We start from the raw sequence: 17,504 nt of genomic DNA, 5'->3' as shown, positions 1-17,504 counted from the left end.
GTAAGACTGAAGGTCTTTTTGTCTTATATGATGCCCAAAAAATCGGGCGTCCTGCTTCTAAGCAGTCTATTGCACACATCTGTGCAACCATTAAACAGGCTTATGTGGTGACGAAGCTTCCTACGCCTGCTGGAGTGAAAGCCCATTCTACTCGTTCAGTGGGGACCTCCTGGGCGGCTGCTCAAGGAGTTTCGGCCTTACAATTGTGTAGGGCCGCTACGTGGTCAGGTCAACATACCTTTGTCAAGTTTTACAAATTTGACGCTTTGGCCACTGAGGATACTCATGTTGGGCAAGGGGTGCTGCGGTAATCTCCGCACAATCCCGCCCGTTCTGATATCTTTGGTATATCCCCATCGTCTTGAACGACTTCCCTGTATCCCATAAGAATGTAAAAGAATATAGGATTTTAATACCTACCAGTAAATCCTTTTCTCAGAGTTCTTATGGGATATAGGGCGCCCGCCTCTGTGTGGAGTTCCTGCTGACTCACTCAGGTGAGCTGTGGACCACTATTGTGTCCTTCCGTTACCCTGTGTCTCCTAGGGGTCACAAGGCTGGAGGTTACCAAGGTGACTTTTATCATTCACCTCGTGTCTCTCAGTTGTTCACGAAGGTGTGTTGTCACTTAGGTGACATTTCTTTGTCAAGTTGTCCCAGTTGGGTCACAAATATTTAACAAATGTTGTCAATAGTTGACATATTCATATGGCCCTGAGGCTTCCACGTGTTCTGTGGTCGCTACAGTGGCTTCTGGTTTGTTGAATGTTATGTCTGGGTGTGCTGGATGAATCTCACCACGTTAAATATTACACATATTCCTCTAATATTCTTCTCCTTCGGCACAGTTTTCTATTAACTGGCTAGATGGGAGGGGAGCAGAGGGGAGGAGCCAGTACACCCTGTATAAAGTTTTATATGTGCCTGTCTCCTACGGATACCCTCTTTTCCCCATCGTCTTGAATGACATTTCTGTATCCCATAAGAACTCTGAGAAAAGGATTTACCGGTAGGTATTAAAATCCTATTTTCTTTGTATTCCTCTTTCTCACTGATGTATTTTTCCTGGCCTTTTGAGACAGCTTAAGTGTAAAGGCCCCCATACACTAGCCGATTTTGGTCAGATTTCAGCCAGATCAGTCGGATCTCGCCGAAATCGGACCAAAATCGGCTAGTTTTGATGTCCCCTCAGATCCGATGCGCGGTCCCGTGCGCATCGGATCTGCGTCGGGTGGTCGGACCTGCTGCACGTCCGACCACCCGACTTGGGACCTAAGTGGGGCGGCGCGGCGGTAGAGGGAGCAGGGGGGGCTGGGGACGCTGCGGGGGACACAGGCGGCATAGAGCCGGGCAGGGGGAGCTGGCGGGAGCTGTCAGTACGGAAGGAAAAAAAAAAAGCCCATACAATGAATGGGCAGCCTGTGATTGGCTGAGCGCTCTCTCAGCCAGTCAGCAATTGGCTGAGAGAGCGCTCAGCAGCCAATCACAGGCTGCCCATTCATTGTATGGGCTTTTTTTTTTCTTCGGTACAGACAGCTCCCGGCTCCCCCTGCCCGGCTCAGCTGTAAGTAATTGCCGCAGCTGTGTCCCCCGCAGCGTCCGTCCCCCCAGCCGCCTCAATGTCCCCCTGCTCCCTTCACATTGCAGCTCCCCTGGAGTTGCAAATGATACATCGCATGCGATGTATCATTTGCAAAACTTGGCACATCAAGTGCCAAATCGTGTGTCCCCCTCCCGGGGAGCTGCAGGGGGGAATCAGGTCCGACTTGTCCTTAGGACAAGTCGGACTAATGTATGGGGGCCTTAAGTATATACAAAAGAAAATACTGACAGCTTTTTCAGGTGCTCCTCGCTCTCAAGTTGGTCTGTCATGTACAGTTTCTGCTGATATCTCTCAATGGGGCAGATGTATTAAGCTTTGCAAAGAGATAAACTTGAGATAAAGTGGAGATAAATTGGAAGGAGATAACGCACCAGCCAATCAACTTCCAACTGTCATATTTCAAACACAGCTGATTGGCTGGTGCGTTATCTCCTTCCACTTTATCTCCACTTTATCTCAAGTTTATCTCTTCGCAAAGCTTAATACATCTGCCCCAAAGTGCATGAAAGAGAGAAAAACCATACATAGTATGTTACCCTAATATCTTATGGAACAAACACAAGAAAAATCCCTAAGTTCCCTAAGTAGGGAACCGTACCCTCTGTTATTGTACACTTATTTCAAGTAGACAATCTGCGCTCAATGTGTGTGTGTGTGTGTGGGGGGGGATTAACTCCAAACTCAAATCCTCTGTCCCTTACGAATGGGTCATCATGTGGAGTCGTGAAATACCATTTTATTCCTTGAAAATGCAATTTAAAATACAATATGGGTGCAAACAATGGACTCTCACTAGAACTTTTTGTCCACACAAACTGCAGACAAGAATAGCGATAGATAGAAAACCACAGGCGTCCCTGGATGCTGTGAAGATGGATGTTCCTCCTGGTGATGGGCCCACTATCTGCAAGTCCCTGCTTCCAACGTGTTTCAAACAAGATTTGCCCTTTCTCAAGGCATGCCTCCTTGTTTTAGTCTGCAATTTGTGTGGACAAAAAGTTCTGGTGAGAGTCCATTGTTTGCACCCATCTTGTATTTTAAATTGCATTTTTAAGGAATAAAATGGTATTTCACTATTGGAGGCAAATACAGGTTGAGTATCCCGTATCCAAAATGCTCGGGACCAGGAGAATTTTGGATCACGGATTATACCGTATTTCGGAATATTTTAATATTTCAATGATGTATTTTGAAGTATCTTGCATTTATGCTGTATAAACACATCAAACACATGAAATGCACATAAATATATTTTATTTGTTCAAAAAACAAGGTTTCAAAACATGAAACAAAATTTGTGTACTATCTCAGATATTGAATTTAAATGCCAAGCAATCATTGTCTGAGGTTACAATTGTCTTGTACATATATAGTGGCAGTTACATATCATGTCACCAGTACTGCTGTTACAAATGTCCCCTGTGAGTTTTTTTAGCAAAATTTTTTTTTTTCACTTACTGGAATGTATGGTTTTCGGAATAATTTGGATAACGGATATTCGGATACGGGATACTCAACCTGTACCTGTTTTCTCCACATGGTGACCCATTCGTTAGGGACAGAGGATTGGAGTTTGGAGTTAATCCCTCCCCCCATTGAGCACAGATTGTCTACTTGAAATAAATGGACAATAACAGAGGGTGCGATTCCCTACTTAGGGCTTTTTCTTGTGTTTTGTCCATAAGATATTAGGATAACATACTATGTATGGTTTTTCTCTCTTTCGTGCCCATTGAGAGATATCAGCAGAAAATGCGTACGTGATAGACCAATTTGAGAGTGAGGAGCGCCAGAAAAAAATGTCAGTATTTTCTTTTGTATCTATGGTATTTGTATATGTGGTGACATATCAACTGTACAGTGTCAGGCAGCACCTAGCACATTAATTTATTCCTTAAAACCAGAAACATTAAGTGTACGTATAGGCTTAGTGCCATCTTGGGCTTGCTGGGACTGTAATGGGATTTCATCATCTGCATTTGCTGCAGTTTTTTGCATTAGAGTTATTGTCTGCCATGATGTGGCACTTGCAGCTTTGTGACTGATGATTATCAGCATAGGCGAATCTAGAATTATGGTAATGGGTGGTCCCAGATCTAGACATAATAGCAGGGGGACCTTTGCGCAGCGTAGCCGTGCGGCAAAAAGGGGACATGGCCTCATGGGAAGGAGGCGTGGCATCACAAAAAGGGGTGTGGTATTACACTTTAGACCATACACAGTAATGCCCATTACACATTTTAGAAAACTCCGTAATACCCATTACACATAATGCCACACGCCGTAATGCCAATTACACATAAGGCCACACACCATAATGCCCATTACACTTTGTGCCACACATCTTGATGCCCATTACATACTATATAACAAACCGTAATGCCCATTACATATTTGCCACATAAGTGCTTCTTACCTACGTGTTCATTGCTAGGGGGTTCTTGCTTGATGGCACCATAGTACCCATTACACATGATGCCGCACACCATAGTACCCATTACACATGATGCCGCACACCATAGTACCCATTACACACGATGCCGCACACAATAGTATCCATTACACATGATGCCGCGCACCATAGTACCCATTACACATGATGCTGCACACATAATGTCCCTTACACATGGTGCTGCACACATAATGCCCCTTACACATGATGCTGCACACCGTAATGCCCCTTACACATTAATCCACACATTATGCGTAATGCCCCCACATACCGCCACTTGTAGTGTCCCTTAAGCAATGCCCCCAAAAGTGCCACTTACTGTAAATTTTTATATGAGCCTTCGCTGCTGCTGCTGCAGGGAGAGATGGAGAGCGGTGCAGCTGCTTCTATGGGGAGAGGAGCAGAGCGCAGAGCATGCTCCCACTCCCCTCCTGATGTCCCCTCTAGCCGAGTGGACATTTGAAATATTGTGCATCCTGTTGTTGTGTGTGACATCGGGGAAGCACGCCGGGCGCCGGCACCACATGATTAAAGGGGGGGGGGGGGCTGAGGTGAAAGTGGGGAGAAGAATTGGAGCAGAAGCTGCAGTGGTGACAGTCATTGACAGCTGGGCAGAGAGCAGGGGGCTGCCCGGCTGTATTCAGAGCACTGCAGGTCACGGCTGTTTGAAATAATACCCCTTTTTTCTACAGAAAGTGCAGGGATTTACCCGGGAATATGGTACCAGGATCATGCAGGGACATTCCCAGGCTGACCCCTTATACACCAGCCTAGTACCTGCATTTTCAGGTGTGAGTGGGAGAGACAACAGATCCCCTCTCCCTACCCCCCTTTAACCAACCAGCTATATCTTCAGAACCAACTGACCCATTTACATGAGACCAGTATCATATTGAAGAACTTTTGAGTTAGCTTTGAATGATTTTGGTCCCGTGGAACTGGGCTGTTTATGTTCTTTGAGGGCAGATTTCTCTGGAACCAGACAGTCATGAAATTGCATTTAAGAAAAAAAAAAAAAAACGGTTTAACCTCAATATCCCTGGAACCAATTAACCCATATGGATCCAGCCTGGTATCAGATTGAAGGCCAGCGATTTGGTTTCGAATGAGATCAACCTCCAGCTTCAGTGATGCCGAAGGGGGAATGGGCACCCGTTGATCTGGGTGGGGGTCGGAATTAGCGGGTCCCATGTTATCTTATAGGGAAAACGTTCCACTCTCTACCGTTCCCAGGGGGCTAGAGACACATGGCTGGGCTCGTTGGAAAGCCCCATCCCTCAGCTACAAAATGGGCTAATGGGTGGTCCGGTGCACCCCCGGACCACCCCCTAGATTCGCCTATGATTATCATGATATGTTTTGTTCTGCACACACTAAAGGTGGCCATACACCTACAGATTTATTGTCAGATCTGGCTGGTTGGAACAAAGATCTGGTAATATCTGAATGACAATTTGGCAGCTTTCCAGTATTTCCAAGCAAATGGTCAATGGTCATTTGCTCTGATCCATTACCAGGTTTTTGTTCCAACCAGCCAGATCTGACAGTAAATCTGTAGGTGTATGGCCAGCTTTACATGAGTTCTGTGTGAGGCTGACTGCGACACACACCTTAGATCGGTACTTGTTTCCTAGCACGGCCACAATCGTAACTAATCGTGTCCCTTAATTAAGGGACACGATTAGCCCGATGGACCCGATTTCCTTTGAAATCAGGTCCATTTTGCCGGCTAGGAAACAAAAATCGGGGGCATCGCGTCGGTCGGGACCATTAACATTGGTCCCGACGCGACCGACGCGATGCCCCCGATATTTGCATTGACTTCAATGTTAAAAAAAATTTTAACATTGAAATCTTGTCGGGAACTGTAAAATATCGGGGGCATCGCGTCGGTCGGGACCATTAACATTGGTCCCGACGCGATGCGACGCGATGCACCCGATTTTTACATAGGATTCAATGTTAAAAAAAATTTTAACATTGAAATGGTGTAAAAATGTTAAAAAATGTGAAATGGGTCAATATGACCCATTTCACATTAAAAATGTCCCCGTCGTCGCCCCACGATAGACGGCAACCCGAAGCGTGGCGAGCGCAGCGAGCCCGCGAGGGGCGGCGGTACGCGTCCTCCGACCTTTTCATGCCCTACTATCCACTAGGGCGTGGAGTGAGAATAGAATAGTGTGGCGAGCGCAGCGAGCCACCGAGCCCGAAGCGTGGCGAGCGCAGCGAGCCCCGCGAGGGGACGCGGATACCTTCACAGGTAAACGCGTCCCTTCGCGGGCTTCACAGGTGTCCGTGGCGACGCCGACAACTGTGAAGCCCGCAAAGGGACGCGATTACCTGTGAAGGTATCCGCGTCCCCTCGCGGGGCTCGCTGCGCTCGCCACGCTTCGGGCTCGGTGGCTCGCTGCGCTCGCCACACTATTCTATTCTCACTCCACGCCCTAGTGGATAGTAGGGCATGAAAAGGTCGGAGGACGCGTACCGCCGCCCCTCGCGGGCTCGCTGCGCTCGCCACGCTTCGGGTTGCCGTCTATCGTGGGGCGCTGTGTACACGCTTCAATTTGGGGGGGTTTGGAATTTTTTTCATTCAATCCAATGTAAAATTGGGTCCCAGGGACCCAATTTACATTGGATTTAATGAAAAAATCGGGTCAAAAATCGGTCGGATCGGTCGATCGCATCGCATGCGACCAAATCGCATGCGATGCGATCGACCGATTTTTTTCAGCACGACCACCCCGATCTTAATCGGTGTGGCCGTGCTAGGAAACAAGTACCCTTAGATCTGATATCAACTGCATGTGATGATGAATCCGGAGCAAACCTGTGGAAATTTCTGGCTGTATGGATGTAGTCACTGGATCTTGGATCTGTAAAGGGTGAGATGGAGGTTTCACCAGCCTGGCAGTGAGTCTGTAAGATTGAGCTTGCAGAAAGGTTATCTTCTTACTGTTCTGACCCTCATTAGACGTATGGTGTGTTTAACTATTCAGACAGCTTAACCAAGCCCATCTTCTCTTAATGCACAATAACATTTCTGGAACTTTAAACATTTATTGATACAGACTGAAATGATTGTCCATATAATGTACATGTACAAGAGATCATGGATTCACAAATATATATGTATTTGTTGTTGTAATTGTGTGTTGTTGTGGTAAGAAGATCTAAGCCTGTAGGGGTAATCAGACCTGTAGTAACAAAGCTTCTCAGCCCATACTTGCCTACTTTTGAAAACTAGTTTCAGGGAGATTATAGTTGGTAGTAGAATTTTGCGCAGCGCCCCATTGAGGGGGCATATCATGCTCCACCCAAAGGGTGTGTCTAGTTACATATATGGAGAGATTGTGAAAAGAGATTATGAACGTACCACCTAGAAGCGTGGGTGTGTAATTTATAATGACTTATATCCAAATGTAGATGAGCCCCAAAGCAGTTAGTAAGTAGAGATGTGCCGTGGCCACTTTTTCGGGTTTTGGTTTTGGATCTGGATCTCCCTTTGTGTTTTGGATCTGGATTGGTTTTGGCAAAACCACCCTTGTGGGTTTTGGTTTTGGATCTGGATTTTTATGAAAAAATGCTAAAAATGGCTAAAATAACAGAATTTGGGCCTGTTTTTGCCCCTAAAGTATTATTGACCTGAATAACATTAGTTTCCACTCATTTCTAGTCAATTTTGATCACTTCACAGCTTACAAAATTGTTTTCATTTACTGTAGTTGGGCCAAAAGGTTATACCGAGGTAGCTGGATGACTGAGCTAAGCGATAGCAGTGGGCATCACATACATGTGGACCTTACACTTCCAACCTGGCACATCTTGGAAGCAGAGCGGCACTGCAGGGGCAGACAGGGTGGCAGTTTAATAAACTATCCCAAAAAAGAGAAATGCTCCAAAGAGCTAAAAAAAGAGTATCGGCCTTGTCGTGGCTGGTGGTAGCAGCTTCAGCACTTCTATCAGGTTGCTGATCTCCCACTATTCCCTCCTCCATCATACTCCAAAAATGTGTTTTCATTTTATTCATTACTTTTATTTATTTTTCTTACTTTACACTGGACACAGTCTGTCACACTGGACACAGCCCCTTGGACACTGGACACTGCCCCTGGACACAGCCCCTGGACACTGCCCCTGGACACTAGACACAGCCCGTCACCCTGGACACAGCCCCTGGACAATGGACACAGCCTCTGGACACAGCTCCTGTACACTGGACACAGCCATCACACTGGACACAGCCTCTGGACACCACCCCTGGACACAGCTCCTGTACACTGGACACAGCCATCACACTGGACACTGCCCCTGGACACCGCCCCTGGACACTGGACACAGCCCTTCACCCTGGACACAGCCCCTGGACAATGGACACAGCCCATCACCCTGGACACAGCCCCTAGACACAGCCTCTGGACAATGGACACAGCCTCTGGATACCCCCCCTGGACACAGTTCCTGTACACTGGACACAGCCGTCACACTGGACACTGCCCCTGGACACAGCCCCTGGACACTGGACACAGATCCTGTACACAGCTCCTGTACACTGGACACAACCCCTGTACACTGGACACAACCCCTGTACACAGCCCTTGTACACTGGACACAGCCCCTGTACACTGGACACAACCCCTGTACACAGCCCCTGTACACTGGACACAGCCCCTGTAAACTGGACACAGCCCCTGTCACACTGGACACAGGCCCTATCACACTGGACACAACCCCTGTACACTGCCCCTGTACACTGGACACTGCCCCTGGACACAGCCCCTGTACACAGCTCCTGTACACTGGACACAACCCCTGTACACTGGACACAGCCCCTGTACACAGCCCCTGTACACCGGACAGCCCCTGTACACTGGACACAACCCCTGTACACTGGACACAGACCCTGTCACACTGGACACAACCCCTGTACACAGCCCCTGTACACTGGACACAGCCCCTGTACACTGGACACAACCCCTGTACACTGGACACAAACCCTGTACACTGGACACAGACCCTGTCACACTGTACACAGGCCCTGTCACACTGAACACAGCCCCTTGTACACTGGCCACTGCAGCCCCTGTACACTGGACTTGTGTACAGCAGCCCCTGCAGACCCTAATCGAGTGAGCAGCAGCAAAATAATATATTATTATTATAGCACAGCACAGAGCACAACCACCCTCTTCCCTCTCCTATGCTGGAGTAAAGATGGCGGGGCGTGCGTGCGTCTTATATAGAATCCAGATCCCGCGAGAATCCGACAGTGCGATGATGACGTTTTGCCTCGTTTTCGGTCCGGAATTTAGGCGGGAACTTCCGAGCCGGCTCGGATCCAGACTCGGATCGCGATATTCTGATCTATCGGATCCCGGAGATCCGGACCCGCTCATCTCTATTAGTAAGAGCTACTATTCTTGGTTAAGTGCTGAGAAATGGTGCTGATGATTCAATGTAAATGTATCTATCTCTCATTCCTTATTAGCCCCCCAAAATTTAACAGTGTAATGTGGGCTAGGTGTTATGAGGGAGACTGCTAGCGTAATGAGGGAGAAAGGGAGATTGCTGTTATTTCAGGGAGTCTCCTGCAGAATGCAGGGGGGTAGGCAACGATGGGTGACATTTAATAGAATGAGAGTTTTTCGCACTTTCAAAATCGCCCATTATCGCACTTTTTTAAATTTGCATTTTTGCCGCGGATTCGCATATTTAATGAGGTGCGTGTTCTAGAACTGAAAAGTGCAATTTAGTGCGATAATGGGCGAATTTTCGGCATGAAAATGTGCGAATTTTAGGCATGAAAATGTGCGAATTTGAGGTAATGTGCAATTTTGTGTTTGTAAAAAAAAAAATGGCGTGGGGTCCCCCCTCCTGAGCATAACCAGCCCCGGGCTCATTGAGCCGGACCTGGTTCCAAAAATACGGGGGACAAAAAGTGTAGGGGTCCCCCGTATTTCTGAAACCAGCCCCGGGCTCTTGGACCGGTCCTGGTTCCAAAAATCTGGGGGACAAAAAATCTGGGGGTCCCCCCGTATTTTGAAACCAGCACCGGGCTCCAACAGCCCGCAGTGTCATGCCAAAGCCGGTGGACACTTTTTACATAAGGTCCCCCGGCTGAAACATGAGCACCGTGGCTGGTCAGCCTTGTTCCCCCCCAGGCTTCACCCGTCCAGGGCTGAAGCCCGGGGCTGTCACCGGCATCCGTGGCCAGTGGATGCCGGCCTGATAGGGTTAAATCTGTCAATCCTAACATTGCTTTATACAGGAGAACTACAAGTACCAGCAGACCTCCCCCGGAGGCTGGCACTTGGAGAACCACAAGTCAAAGCATGCAGGGCATTAATGGGCCCGCTGGGACTTGTAGTCCACTTGTAAAAAGAATGTTAAAAGAAAACACACACATAACTTTATTACATACACATGCACACACCTCACTTTTACACCAACATACTTACCAATCCAGGATCCAGCGCTGGTCTCCCTCCTGTATAGATGGCTCAGCCCGCACCGACAGCGGTCTGAACCGTCTTTCTCCGGTACACATAACAGCCTGTGTAGCGCTGACTCCCTGCGCTACACAGGCTGAGAAAGTCTTGGGCTTATGCATCTCCATGGAGACGCATAGCTCAGCCAATCACGCTCTCAGACTGTGTAGCGCAGGGAGTCAGCGCTACACAGGTGACAGCCCCGGGCCTCAGCCCTGGACTGGTGAAGCCAGGGGGGGTGGGGGCCTTTATTGGGGGGGTCCCCACTCCTCCAGGTACCCCGTAAAAGGCTGACCAGCCACGGTGCTCATGTTTCGGGAACTTATGTAAAAAGTGTCCTCCGGCTGTAGCATGACACTGTGGGCTGTTGGAGCCCGGTGCTGGTTTCAATATATGGGGGACCCCCAGATTTTTTGTCCCCCGTATTTTTGGAACCAGGACCGGTCCAAGAGTCCGGGGCTGGTTTCAGAATTACGGGGGACCCCATACGCTTTTGTCCCCCATATTTTTGGAACCAGGTCCAGCTCAATGAGTCCGGGGCTGGTTATGCTCAGGAGGGGGGACCCCACGCCATTTAAAAAAAACAAAACACTTTAACACATTTTTTACCATAGGACCATGCACAGATCTCAATGATCTGTGCAGCGTTCTGGCCAATTCGCATATCAGAACCTGGTCTGATTTTATGGCGATTTTACAACACAATTCCAAAATTTGCATCTCATTAAATATGCGAATTGTATACTTTTCAATGGGAAAACATCTGGATGCGAGTTCCGGCACGAGTAAAAATCGCACCGTCAGAAAGTGCGATTTCGCTGCAAAATCTTGATTTTTTTTGCCATTTTTGCCATCTCATTAAATATGCGAAATCGGTATTTCGGGCGTTTTTCACTAAGATTTCGCAAAAGTCACATTTTCTCATCTATTTAAATGTCACCCAATGTCTCAGCCTCTCATCCCAGATTAACTGTAGCAGTAAGTAAAATGGAGGATATCACCCTTTGGCCTGTCACATGGCAAAAGGCAGCTAGGATTGGGCAAATTAATATAGATCTACAGTACATAGAATAAAGTAGACTTACAATATAATTAAATACTGTAACTGACAAGATAACATGATCTCTAATAATGCTGTGGATACAGCACCACTGTACATATTCAGAGATTAATGGATGTGTAAATTTGGAAGTGGTAAATGCATACCTCCCAAGTTTGGTTGAGCTGGAGGCGGGACGTAGTTGCTCCTTGCCATAGGCGCGCCGAAATTTGTGGGGGTGTGGCCTAATTTTGGGGCGTGGCCTATACTCGCCCCCCCCCCCCGCCCCATTTTGCCGCTATGGGGGCATGACCCAGAGGCTCTGTGAGCCTCTAGCCATGCCCCCAGCCCCCTGGCTGAGGGAATAGACGTTGTGCGCATGCACACAGCATTTGTTCCCCGCTGCTTAGCAGCCGACAGGGGGGACTCCCAACAGCCCCCCCTTACCGCGGGACACTGCCGGCCGCGGGAGGGACAGCGGGACAGGCCCTGATAATCAGAACTGTCCCGCTGAAATCGGGACTGTTGGGAGGTATGGGTAAATGTAAGTGCAATAGGAGTAATAGCCGTATGTCATAACAGCACTTTCAACGCTGCACATATTGCATGTTATTTGTATATCCCTCCAGTATTACTATAAAAGAAAAGCAGAAGAGAGAAAGTCATGGTATGAAGCCAGGGATTTCTGCCGAGCAATAGGAGGCGACTTACTCAGTATTAGCAGTAATGAGGAAGAGGAAACAGTATCATCAATGCTGCGGTAAGTATAATTACATTGTATTTATACTGAGCCAGCATACTCATTACAGCTGGAGACTTGCATAGTAATAAGACTGGAGATATAAGAGCCTTGTACACAAGCTTACAATCTACTGGACCATACTGTACCGGAGTTCCATAAATGAGGTAAATGTATAGAATTATTAAAGCTTTATGAAGATAAACCTTTTATATTTACTAAAGCTTCTAAAATAGAGTGGAGTCCATCGCAACCAATCCGAGTACATCATTTTATAGAATGCAATAGAGAAATGATAGTTACTGTATGGGCGACACCTCCCGTTCTCATTATTAGATGCTTTAGTAAATCTACCCCAACTGTATGTGTCAGGTTACAAAGTGTCATCTTGTTCTGTCCCAGGCCACAGAGTGTATGTAATCAGGGTGTGGTATATGGTCCCGACAGTCGGGATCCCAACAGTCATTAGCCCGATGTCGGTATCCCGACTGCCTGTACTCAGTGCCAGATTAAGCCTTCGGGGGGCCCACGATACTTTAGCCAGGGGGGTCCCCTTGCACTTGTCATTACTGGCTGCACACTGCATGGGAGAATACACAGAGTAAAGGCAGTATAAACTTGGTCAATGGGTAACTGCATATATATATATATATATATATATATATATATATATATATATACACACACACATACACGCACACACACATAAATACATACCATATGAAAAGCCTGTGTTTGTCCCTCTGCACCTTACTCTGTAGGAGACCTCACAGTCCTAGTGCTGCCTTTGATTAAAAACCCTCCCATGACTAAGCTGCTGCTGTTCTCCATGGGCATGTAATGAGCTCCACCAATTAGAGCTCAGCACAAACCTCTCTGCCCTCTGGTTTAAAGTGTCATGGGACTTAGTCAACTCCCAGTAATGCACTGCATTAAAAGTGTCATGGGACTTAGTCAACTCCCAGTAATGCACTGCACACTTGTGCAATCAGTGTGCCTTGGCTCCCGATGCTCAGCACCATTAATCATTGTCACATTGGCAGATAGGTGAAGCAGCAGCACTACCCACTCCCATGCACAAAACCTTTAGCTAAAAAAAACATTTTTTGGTACTTATGTAGTATCTGGGCTGCCGATTTTTTGATTGTATGCCTTAAGTTAAGGCATACAATCAGATGCGATGCGATGCGATATCGCATCGCATCGCATCGCATGCGACCATCGGATGCGATGACCCGATTTTTCCATAGGAATCAATGTTAAAATGGACTGAGTCCATTTTAACATGGAATTCAATGGGAAAAAGGGGTCCTTTTCATACCCCTACTATCCAAGTGGGCATGGAGTTGGATATAAACCTGTGGCGAGCGCAGCGAGCCACCGAGCCCGAAGCGTGGCGAGCGAAGCGAGCCCCGCGAGGGGACGGTATTCTGTGTCCCCTCGCGGGGCTCGCTACGCTCGCCACGCTTCGGGCTCGGTGGCTCGCTACGCTCGCCACAGGTTTATATCCAACTCCATGCCCACTTGGATAGTAGGGGTATGAAAAGGACCCCTTTTTCCCATTGAATTCCATGTTAAAATGGACTCAGTCCATTTTAACATTGATTCCTATGGAAAAATCGGGTCATCGCATCGCATCGCATCGCATCGCATCGCATCCGATGGTCGCATGCGATGCGATGTACCCGATTTAGAAATCGGCAGCCCAGATACTACATAAGTACCCATTTTTTTTTTTTAAATACATGCCAACCACGGGGGGCCCCTAGCTAGTGGGGGGCCCAGGGGCATTGACCCCTTGTGCCTCCATTATAATCCGGCCCTGCCTGTATTAAGACAGAGGGGCAAGCACAATAAAACCCCATGCGGGCACGGTGGCTTGTTACGCTCGCCACTTATTCTATTCTCCCTCTATGGGGGTTGTGGACCCCCACGAGGGAGAATAGCCGGTGGACGTCGGGACCCCGAGTGTCGGAGTTTTGACTGTTTGGATCCCGACTGTCGGGAATCTGTCCATCACCCATGTAATCATTCCCCCTACCACACAAACTGAAGAGAGAGTGTGTGTGTGTGTGTTTGTGTGTGTGTGTCATCTTGTACTGTCCCAAGCCACAGTGTGTATGCAATCATTGCCTTACCTCACAAACTGCATGTCTGTGTGTGTGTGTGTGTGTGTGTGCGTGTGTGTGTGTGTGTGTGTGTGTGTGTGATCTTGTTCTGTCCCAGGCCACAGTGTGTATGTAATCATTTCCCCCACCACACAAACTGCAGAGAGTGTGTGTGTGATCTTGTTCTGACCCAGGCCACAGTGTGTATGCAATAATTCCTCCCCACCACCACACCTGCTGCAATGTGTCTGTGATCTTGTTCTGTCTCAGGTCACAGTGTGTACTGTATGTAATCCTTCCCCCCCACCACCACACAAACTGCACTGTGTGTGTGTGAGATCTTGTTCTGTCCCAGGCCACAGTGTGTAAGTAATCGACATTCCCCAATCACACAAACTGTGTGTGTGTGTGTGTGATCTGTTCTGTCCCAGGCCACAGTGTGTATGCAATAATTCCTCCCCACCACCACACAAACTGCAGTGTGTGTGTGTGTGATCTTGTTCTGATCTTGTTCTGTCCCAGGCCACAGTGTGTATGCAATCATCACCCCCCCCCCCACTACACAAACTGCGGTGTGTGCATACCTTCCAACTTTTGGTGCTACAGGATCGGGGCACACGTGTGGCCGATAAGGGCCGCACCCCCATTTTTCAATGCTCTGAATCTCTGAATAGACACTGTGCACATTCGCACAGTGTCTATTCTCTTCAGGCTGGGGGTGACTCCCAAATGCCAATGGTGGCCCCGGGCAGTGACATGGGACAGTTGGGAGGTATGGTGTGTGTGTGTGTATACAGTCAGTAGGTCAACCACAGGATTGTCATCATGCATTAGGTCGACAACTGAAGATCGATAGGCCTTAGATCAACACACTACAAAGGTCGACATGGGGTTATGTCGACAGGGTCATTAGGTTGACACAAGCATTCGGTCAACATTGGGAAAGTTGACAGTCAAAGGGCTGACATGGGGTTTTCACCTTTTTTGTTCATGCCCCCAATGACCCCAGGATGTATGTCACCATGTCCCCTGTAGGCCCAATGTGTCAAATCCCCATCTACCCCAGGCTTCAGTATGTAACAGAGGCAGATTTCCACAAGGCAACCCAGGCACCTGCATAGGGCCCAGCAGGTCCCAAGGGGCCACATAAAGATATTCTTACCATCCAAGACAGTCCCAGAGGAGCATTGCGCGACTACCATGTGACATTATGACGTCTCATGGACCTTCCCATTCTCCAAAAGTCCCTTTGATGTTCTTTGATAAAAAATGTGTGTAATACGGGCAGCCAGTTACTTTAATCTGATACAGGTAGTAAGCCTACTACCAAAAGACCTAGAGCCTGATTCAGATTTGTACGCAATGCCGATTTTCACACAGCTGAGCATTTATCAGTAGACTGTGCACACACCAAGACACTCTATCAATGCCACCTGCAATCAGCACCAAATATATTGTGCTATGAATTGTTGAAGGGAGGAGTGCCCCAAATTGGTATCTTGCCAAGGGTCCAATGAGGTGTGAATCTGCCTCTGGTAAGTCACCATACCCCCATCAGGCTCCTGTAAGTATATCACCATACCCCCTCCCCATGACCACAGAATGTATGTCACCATGTATGTCCCCAATCCCCTCATTGCTGCAGGGTGTATGTCAACATGTCCCCCCCCCACACACACACACATTGCTGCAGGGTGCATGTCACCATGTCTCCCCCCCCCATTGCTGCAAGGTTTATGTCACCATGCCCCTCCCCCTGCACTGTGTATGTCACCATGTCCCCAATCCCCTCATTGCTGCAGGGTGTGTCACCATGCTCCTCCCCCTGCACTGTGTATGTCACCATGTCCCCCCTTCCCCATTGCTGCAGGGTGTATGTCACCATGTCCCTCCTTTCCCATTGCTGCAGGGTGTATGTCACCATGTCCCCCCTTCCCCATTGCTGCAGGCTGTATGTCACCATGTTCCCCACAGGCTGTGTACAAACAATAAGGATGGAGGTGGGATTATCTGATAGGGGAACCAGTCAAACCCTTGCCTAGAGCACCACATTGGTTAGTGCCAGCTCTGCAAATAAGGGGGAAGTAATTATACTCCATACCACCCCCTTCCTCTCATACAGAAGTGGACAAATGAGAAAAGCTACTCCTAGCTATCAGCGCCTACAGTACTGCAGCTAGCTTTAATCAAGTACATCCCTGAGAGACATATCTAGAAGCTGACAGTTGCTATGGACACTTTTGAAACCTGTCCAATCATCATCGCAAGGTTTGATAAATCTCCCCTATGGTTTGTTAAATTTACCATAGCGAGCCCTGTGAGTATATTCGTCACATGATCATTAGTAATACCCCTTTCACATCGCACCTAATTACCGGGTTCATGTTCATGTACCAGCTCTAAGCGCTGCCTTCTCTGCCACCCCCGATGATGCTCCTCCACTCTGCCATGCCCCGTATGACATCAGTATTGCTGGTTCGCTGGAGTAATCTGAACAGACCAAAATGCAGGGTCGCACCGGGACTGAACCATTTCAAAGTCCCGGTGCAACCCTGCATTTTGCGATTTGAAAGCAACATTAATATATTGAGGTGGAGTTCGTAACAATGAGGGCAGATTAGTATAGTAATATTATTTGATCAAGAATTAACAGGGAGGGGAGGATATCGGTGTAATGTTTAGGTTTTCTCATTTTGACAGCCAGCTAGTCTTGTACCATTTGTCATTATTAGAGACAGGATTATATGCAACATAAAAAGCTTGAAATATGCATGCAAATATGCATGAAAAATACTTAAAATATGCATGAAAAGAGTTAAAATATGCTACATTAAATTATAAAAAAGAGTAATTTTTAACTTATTTATTTAAAAATCAGCATACAATTAGTTGCAAATAAACCTCAAAAATAGGCCCACAGCCAGTCGCGTAACTATAAAGTTTGTGGTGCCCCTCCAGGCTCCTCTCCAGCATGTTTACCCAGCGTGTGATGTGATGACGTCACACGCATAACGGAGAATCTGAAGCAGAAGAGAGACCAGCACACACTGCTGCTTCCCTTGGCACAGACGCATC

At 47.7% G+C, this 17,504-nt stretch overlaps 1 protein-coding gene across 3 annotated transcripts in view; it reads left to right on the top strand.

The window, feature by feature from the left end:
• Positions 1–17,504, top strand: part of LOC146081227 (macrophage mannose receptor 1-like) — a 610,592-nt gene that overhangs the window by 232,143 nt on the left and 360,945 nt on the right. For all 3 annotated transcript variants that reach the window (XM_083189333.1, XM_083189332.1, XM_083189334.1), the window contains exon 13: positions 12,212–12,342. In XM_083189333.1, coding sequence (XP_083045459.1) covers positions 12,212–12,342 — 131 coding nt within the window. The remainder of the gene's footprint in view (positions 1–12,211; positions 12,343–17,504) is intronic.

Source organism: Crinia signifera, chromosome 5, assembly GCF_055691185.1.
Source record: "Crinia signifera chromosome 5, ASM5569118v1, whole genome shotgun sequence".
Taxonomy (NCBI): domain Eukaryota; kingdom Metazoa; phylum Chordata; class Amphibia; order Anura; family Myobatrachidae; genus Crinia; species Crinia signifera.
The sequence above is the reverse complement of the archived record's forward strand: the minus strand, read 5'-3'. Positions and strand labels throughout refer to the sequence as shown.